We start from the raw sequence: 7,540 nt of genomic DNA, 5'->3' as shown, positions 1-7,540 counted from the left end.
TAATAGGGGATGCCAGCCTCCAGCAGGAGCCCCTGTACCCAGGTCAGAAAGGAGAAGGTGGCCTAGACTTCTCTCCCAGCAATAGCCTGGAGGGAGGGGGAAAAGCAGCCTCCTGTCCTTACCAGGGATCCCCACAACCAGGCTGCAAGATTAGCCAAGTCTGCCTGAGTGCCAACCTTCCAGCCCAGAGGCCCTGAGCCCCTGAGCTGCCCCAAACTGGGCCCATGGCCCACTCAGCTGGGTTCTCTCTCCCAGCGCCCCAGACACCAGCTCAAACCAAGAGGCCGCACGTGTCTCCTCTGCGCCTCAAAGGGCTGGTTTACTTGTGGGGATGGGAGACAGCTGGCCTGAGCAAAGCAGCTCAAGAACCCTGGGCCTAACAGGACCCATGACTCCTCACACACTTGTGGAGACACTGAACAGGCTCTCTCCAAACAATGGGCATCGAGGCTCCCAGCAGTATCCCGAAGTCTACACAGAAATCTAGCACCAAAACTAGAAACACACACACATACTCCATCGCGGCTGCAACTCCCACATACGTACAATCAGCTACGAGAGGCAGGAGCAGGAAAGGGAGGCCCCTCCTTTGTAGCCAGGTGACAGCTCACCGAGGTGTCCCTTTGATGCAGAACAGAGAGACTCAGCATGCACTCAAGGCGGAAACAGAAAGGGATGGGTTGTGAGCTCACCTTAGACTCTTCCCTAGCTCTCAGCCCGCTGCTGCCAGGATTCACCCACAGGCCTTCCTCTCCCCAGCCTGGACCAGCCTCCCCAGTGCAGCATAAACGTGGCCACCAGAAGGCGCAATCACCCTCTCTGAGCTTGCTGCACATCTTCCTGATCGCTTTAGGAAAGAACATTCTGCAGGGTTACCACCTCTTAGGAATCTGGTGCCAGTCAGAAACGAAGCAGGCCTGCAGATTCCCTGCCTGCCCTTGAGGCACCCTAGGCCCTGCTGGTGAGGGAGATAGATCCTGAGGCCAATGACAGAGGAATGCCGAGCTCAATAGGACTGGTAATTGAGGGAAGAGTTGAAAGGGTCAGGAGACCCAGTCTATTCTCTGGGAAGGACCAAGACCTCACTGTCCGAAAAAGATGACAGTGAACACAACTGCCCTTAGCAGCTTCCCCCTAACCCTGCCAGCCTAAGCCCTGTGGGCCCTCCCCTTTTCTCCATGGCGATTACCGCCAATCACCTGTTGCTCCCCGCCTTTGTTTTAGGCCCGGTGAATTCTCCCTTTTCCTCCCAATAGCACCTCCAATGAGCTCAGGGTTAGTTGTTGGCCCTCCAGCAGCATTTATTTATGTGTCTGCTCTATGCCAGGGGGCCAGACAGAGCGGTGGGATTGCAAAGGGAGGCAGGTTGGGGCATCCCAGGCAGAGAGGCAAAACAGGGGCGGGTGTGGGGAGTTGGGGGTGTGTGGGGATTGTGGGGGTGGAGTTAAAGGAGTGCTGGGCAGTCACTCTGTGCTATTCGGCTGTCGTGGGGCCCCGGCAGAAGTTCCGGTTATAGAAGTGGCGGTTGTCCCTGGTCAGGGCCATGCCCAGGTTGGCCCAGAAGCTACCCTGGCCACTGGGCTGGTGGGGCCAGAGGAGGACGCTCTGGCGGCAGAGGCGCTGGCGCAGCCGCACGTAGCGGGACCGGTAGGCGGCGGGGCGCAGGATCACCAGCACCACGACGTCCTTGCGGTCCTCCAACAGGCGCTGCTGGGCCAGCAGGAAGCTGGCGCGCAGGAGGCCGCTGACCCGGTCCGTGTGGTCCAGCACGAACATGGTCTTGCGGCTGCTGTAGACCGAGGCCCACAGGTTCTCGAAGAGCGTCTTGCCAGGGAGCCAGTCTCGCTCCTCCAGGCAGAGGCGGAGCGCCCTGCGCCCGCGGCGCTCCTCCAGCTGCACACGGAGCTCGTTGTACACCCAGTCGGCCACTGCACTCTGCGCCTTGTCGAAGACCACGAAGGCATCGTAGAGCAGGGTGTCCTCGCCCCGCTGCCGCCGCCGTCGGGGCAAATGGGCCAGACACAGGTGGAAGCAGTACCAGAGGTCCCAGCCACAGAGGTGGTGCAGCATGGGCACCGCCAGGCCCAGCGCCACCATTAGCAGCGAGAAGCCAAAGCAGTCCAAGGAGAGGGTCTCATCCAGGCAGAGGCGCAGGTCCTGTGCGAAGATGCTGCGGCCCTGGAGCTGGCCCGGACTGCCACACGTGACGCGCCTGGACAGCCCAGGCACAGCTGCCTGCATCTCCAGCAGGAAGTCCACGAAGGCCGCCCCGCAGGCGCAGTGGAGCGGGTTGGCGCTCACGTCTAGGATTTTCAGGGTCTCTGTTAAGCGACCGAACCAGAAGGGATCCACTGTCTTCAGGGCGTTGGCGCTGAGGTTAAGCTCTTTCAGCTGGTTGGCGAGGACAAAGAAGCCAGGGGTCACGAAGCCGATGCTGTTGCTGCTTACGTCCAGCTTCTGGAGCCGGGTGCCAGGTGGCAGGCTGCCGTTGCTCAGGGCCTTCAGCTGGTTTCCCGCCAGATCCAGGGCTTCCAGCTGGGGCAGGACAGTCAGGCTGCTCCAGTTGAAGAAGGCCAGGTTATTGTCCCGGAGACGCAGCTGCCGCAGGCTCTTGGGCAGGTTGTCCAGGTGACGAGGCAGGAGGGTGTGCAGATGGTTCTTGGACAGGTCCAGCTGGACCAGGTTCCTCAAGCCTTTGAAGAAGCAGAGATAGAGGTCTCCCTCGGCCCACATCTGGCTCAGAGAGTTGCCGCTGAAGTCCAGGGCGCGCAGCGAGGCGCTGCTGAGCTTCTGTGACACGCGGCTGTGGATGCCGTTGTGCGCAAGGCTGAGGTAGCGCAGGGACGGCAGCTGGGCCACGAAGCTGAGGTTGTGGCCCACGCCCTGCATGCTGAAGGGCTGGCTGTTGTAGCTGAGGTCCAGTGCCTCCAGCTGCGGCAGCTCCGTGAACGAGCGCCCATGGTACAGGTCCAGCTTGTTGTAGGACAGGTCGAGCACTCGCAGGCCGGTCAGCGGCACAAACTGCGAGCCATTAACCGCCTGCGAGATGCTGTTGTGGCTCAGGCGCAGGCACTGGAGGCGGGAGAGGCGGGTAAACATCTCCTGCTGGATCGTCACCAGGTTGTTCCGTGACAGGTCCAAGGTGAAGTTGAGGTTGCAGCTTGGCATGAAGTCCTTTGAGCTGACGGCGACCAGCGGGCCTGGAGCGAGGTCCCTGGGCCACTGCCAGACTTCCACCCCGCTGTCCACCTCCCCCAGGGCAGCCACCGGCCTCGCGGCTCCGCTGATGCGATTGTCCGACAGGTCCACGAAGAGCAGGCTCGGGAAGGCCCCAAAGATGCTGAGCTCGGCCTGGTTGATGAAGTTCAGCTGCAGACGCAGACTCTGGAGCTTGGGCAGCTGGGTCAGCGGCCGGAGCGTGGTGTTGGTGAGGGAGCGGAAGAAGATGCCGTGCATGTCCAGCTTCTCCAGGGACACCAGGCCCCCAAAGGAGGGTGCCAGTTGCAGGTGGGCGAAGGACACCTTCTTGTGGTAATTGAAGGACAGGTTGAGTCTGCGCAGCTGGGTCAGGTTCCTGAAGATGGTGGTCTTGGTGATGTAGTCATAGAGGAAGTTCTCACTCAGGTCGAGCACTTGGAGCCTGCCCAGGCCGCGGAACCAGTCTTTCTCTAGTTTGTAGAGAGAACTGTCCTTCAACACCAGGCCTTCGAGGCGGCTCAGGTGGCTGAAGGTGTCAGGGTGCAGCTTGGGGAAGTTCTTTGGGCACTCCCTGCAGGGGTTGCGGGCGTGGTCGCAGCGGCGGCAGTTCCCGCCCACATCAAGCACGCGCAGGGCAGTCAGATTGGCCAGGTCCCCGGGTGCCAGGGTGACGATGTGGTTGTAAGACAGCAGCAGGGTGTCCAGGCTGGGGGGCAGGCGGCGGGGCACCTCCGTGAGGTTGTTGTACTTGAGCGACAGGTGCGTGAGGTTGCCCAGGCCAAGGAGGGCGCCCGGGGCCACCTCCACGGCCTGCTGGCAGGGGTTCTTATAGTAGCAGTTGCCGTCCATGTACAGAAAGCGCAGGGCGTGCAGGCCGGTGAAGTGGGTGGGGCCTAGCACCAGGATGCTGGTGCGGCTCAGCGACAGGGATACGAGAGAACTGGGCAGGGCAGGCACGGTCGTGATGCCATTGTAGCTCAGGTTCAGCTCCTCCAGGGTGGGCACAGCCAGGAAGGTGTTGGGCTCGATGGTCATGCGGCAGGGGAAGTGCATGGGGCTGAGGCCGGCCGGCGGGCAGTTCCACTTGAGGTTGAGGACCCGCAGGTTGGACAGGTGGACGAAGTCAGAGTCGTGCAAGTGGTGGATGCGGTTGGAGATTAAGGAGAGGCTGGTGACATTGGCCCGGGGGGCTCCGGCCGAAAAGCGTGGCACAGACTTCAGGAACAGCCAGTTGCAGTTCACCTGACCACGGGGCTGGAGCTCACAGGGCAGGAAGGCAGGCAGGGTGCCCTGGGCCAGGGCTGCTGCCAGCGCCACCGCCTGCACCAGGAGAGAAAGGGGGTGCGGGGCACAGTAGGGGCCCTGCAAGGTGGGCGCCGGGTGAGGACACGGCCCCAGCTCCACCTCCGCTGCCCCACCTCCCTGGGGGTTTCCCAGGAGGGCTTCCACCTCCGTCTCTCCCAGCCTTCCAGGGAGGTTCCTGTTTCTCTCTCCAGTGCCCATCACATCTCCAAAGCCCATGGGGAACTTGGACTCAGATCTGAGACCCAGCCTTTGACTCAGAGAAAGGAATCAGAGCTCATCCTGAGACCTGCAATCTAGACTCGTGATGGAGGCTTTCACTCAAAACCAAACCCTAGCTGGACAGGAGAGCCAGGTTGGTGGTCAACAGGCCCCCCCCCACCGCCAAGCTCACCCTCGCTTCCCCCTTCCATTCCTCAGAGGTCGTTTCTCTTCTCTCCCAAGCAAAGCGGCATCTTCCCTTCCCTCCAGCACCCCTGAAAACCTCCCTCTGCTCTCTGTCAGGCTCCCCCCAACCACTCCTGCTCCACTTGGCCAAGAGGTGGAAATGAAGGTCTCCTGCTGGGGTTCAGGCTGGCCACTGCCCAGGGCCTTGGCCAGGATGGCTACTGCCTAGCTCTTTCATGCTCTGCCCACCTTACCCAGCCCAGGCACTCAAACTGCTGTGGGTCAGAACGAATTGGAGGGAAGGTTGGGCAGCAAAGGGCAGACAGGGCACAGCCCTGGCATCCCCCTGGCTTACAGCCCAGCAGCACCACCACCAATGAGCCCAGCACCACCAGTGAGCCCAGCACCACCACCAAGAGCAGCCCTTAGCCGGCTAACCAGCCTCCTCACCCAAGCAGCGAGTTTGGGTCTCATGGCTCATGACTTCAGGGCTCAGTGAATTTCCCCAGAGCCACCTGGGTGACTGTCCCTTTCACCTACCTTTGTCTGTAGCTCCCAAGCCCGTGTTTCTCCCCATCACTTCCTCCCCACCTTGTCCCCTTCCCTGGGGGCCGAGGGCTGCTATCCTACCATGACAGGGAATGCGGCTTCTCCAGAGGGTCTGGCGGGCAAGTTGGGCGGCAGCTGCAGGAAAGGATGCTTGGCACTCACTTCCCGTGCGGACAGCTCAGAGAGCAGAGGAAGTGAGAATTTTGTAATAACCTGGTAGCCCCCTTCCTCCCTGCGCTCATGGCAGGGGTGGGGTGTAGGGGACATAATGAGTCAGAGAGGCCATTTGCATAGTCAGGTGGCAGATGGCTCCATCACCCCTTCCTCTTTCTACTCCCCGCCCCCCACCCCAGTCTGTCTGAACCATCTGTCACACCTGTCCTCTGGGAAGTCTGGGGAGAGGTGAAGGCCCAGAGCTCAGTCTAAGGTTGGCAAGAGATTGGAATTAGGAGCAGTGTCAGACCTGGTGGGGTATGCCTCAGCCTTCTCAGCCCCTGCACCCCCAGGCCGGCAGCTCCCTCACTGCCCTTTCCTGCCCTGAGGCACGAGTCCTAGAGCTCTGTGTGTCATGGTGGGCCTGGCCTATGGGAGAGGGGGTAGCACTGGCCTTGCCCAGGGTCATCTGCCCCTGCCACAGCGGCGGCTTCCTCCAGGAGCAGGCCCTCCTCTGCATTCCCAGGGCACCATCAGAGCACAAACCCCACCAATGGATCAGCTGAGACCTCCTGGCTCGTCCTCCCGAGGCTCCCCCCACAATCCTTCTGACCCAGGTGATTGCAACAGATCACTCAGGCCCCAAGCCGCAGGATGCCCCAGGACCCTCAGCAAGTCCTGCTGGCTCCATGTTCAGAATGTGCCCATTTTCCACCCTGCCCCCACTTCCACATCCACCAGCCTGGTCTGAGCTGCCATCTCCTCCTGCCTAGACCAGAGCAGTTGTCACGTCCTCAGGATTGTCTTGCTTCTGCTCTCAAGGTCCACAGTTTGTTCTTATTAGGCCCCTAAGTCACATTAGGTTCCCCCTCTGCTCAGACCCCTCCATGGCCCTTTCTGGGGCCAGAGCCACAGTCCACACAATAGCCAGCAGGGTCCTATGCTATCTGCCTGCCCCTTGCTCCCTGCCCAGTCTCCAGACACACTGGCCTCCTGGCTGTGGCTCGAACACACGCATGTACTTCTCCTGCCCCAGGGCCTTTGAATGTACTCTTCCCTGTGTCTTGAAGCTTTTTCCAGATGACTCACACGGCCCTCTCCCTCACCACCCTTACATCTCTCGTCACACATCACCCTTTCAATGAGGCCTTCTCTGATCTTCTTATAAAGCCCCTACCCCAGATGGAGCACTCCTGAGCTTTTACCTAATTTGTTAACATTTTTGTTTTGTTTGCAAATAAAGAGTTTATTTGAAGTTAGAAATTGCAATTCTGGAGACACAGATTTGGGTAAAATGAAAGAGTGTTTCAGGGAAGAGAAAGAGTTCAGGGGATCATAAAGGCAAAAGCCATAAGGTTGTTAAAGTTGTCTGTAGGTACTCCACACTTGCTGAGTTCATGGGTCTCCACAGTCAGCTCTGGGCAGCACAGAGTGTTTCTGAGTGACGGCTAAGTGAATGAGGGAATGAATGAACAAACAGCATTTCTGGCGAGACGGGGCAGGGCTGGACACCTGCTACCCCTGCTTCTCTGTGTGCACCTCTGGGCGGGTGTCATGGCAGACAGGCTCCAAGCTGCCAGGCACCCAGCTGGTGCACAGGCCCGGGGGTTTGACAGCATGGGAACAATGGTGTTGTCTTCCTGCCCACTTGAGAACCAGTGTTTGAGGTGGGAAAGATCAGTCTGCCTTCTATGGGTCCTGGCTTGGGTTCCAGCTCCACTCCCTACAATTCTACGCACTTCAGTAGAGGCAGAGAAAGGCCCCAGGGATGGGACACTGCCCTGAGTCCCAGCCCAAGAGGCACTTTCCAGAAAAAGGACAGTGCCCATCCAGCAGGTGAATCCATCATCGGCCCCATCTGCCCCCAACCCTGCACTCTTCCCATCTGGGATAGCAGGGGTCTTCTACACACTTCTCAGAGGCAGAAAATGAAGTTCTGGCTGCTGCTGAA

At 59.9% G+C, this 7,540-nt stretch overlaps 1 protein-coding gene across 1 annotated transcript; it reads right to left on the bottom strand.

Annotated features, from left to right (window-relative positions):
* Positions 1-1,473: 1,473 nt before the first annotated feature.
* Positions 1,474-4,719, bottom strand: TLR9 (toll like receptor 9). The gene has a single exon (XM_068982697.1). The coding sequence runs from the start codon at positions 4,717-4,719 to the stop codon at positions 1,474-1,476; it is 3,246 nt and encodes a 1,081-aa protein (XP_068838798.1).
* Positions 4,720-7,540: the final 2,821 nt, after the last annotated feature.

The sequence above is a fragment of the Capricornis sumatraensis genome, chromosome 10, assembly GCF_032405125.1.
Source record: "Capricornis sumatraensis isolate serow.1 chromosome 10, serow.2, whole genome shotgun sequence".
NCBI lineage: Eukaryota > Metazoa > Chordata > Mammalia > Artiodactyla > Bovidae > Capricornis > Capricornis sumatraensis.
The sequence above is the reverse complement of the archived record's forward strand: the minus strand, read 5'-3'. Positions and strand labels throughout refer to the sequence as shown.

Bases quoted from the DNA above. Each gene is read 5' to 3' on its own strand.
- TLR9 (XM_068982697.1), bottom strand. From the start codon at position 4,719: ATGGGCTTTGGAGATGTGATGGGCACTGGAGAGAGAAACAGGAACCTC.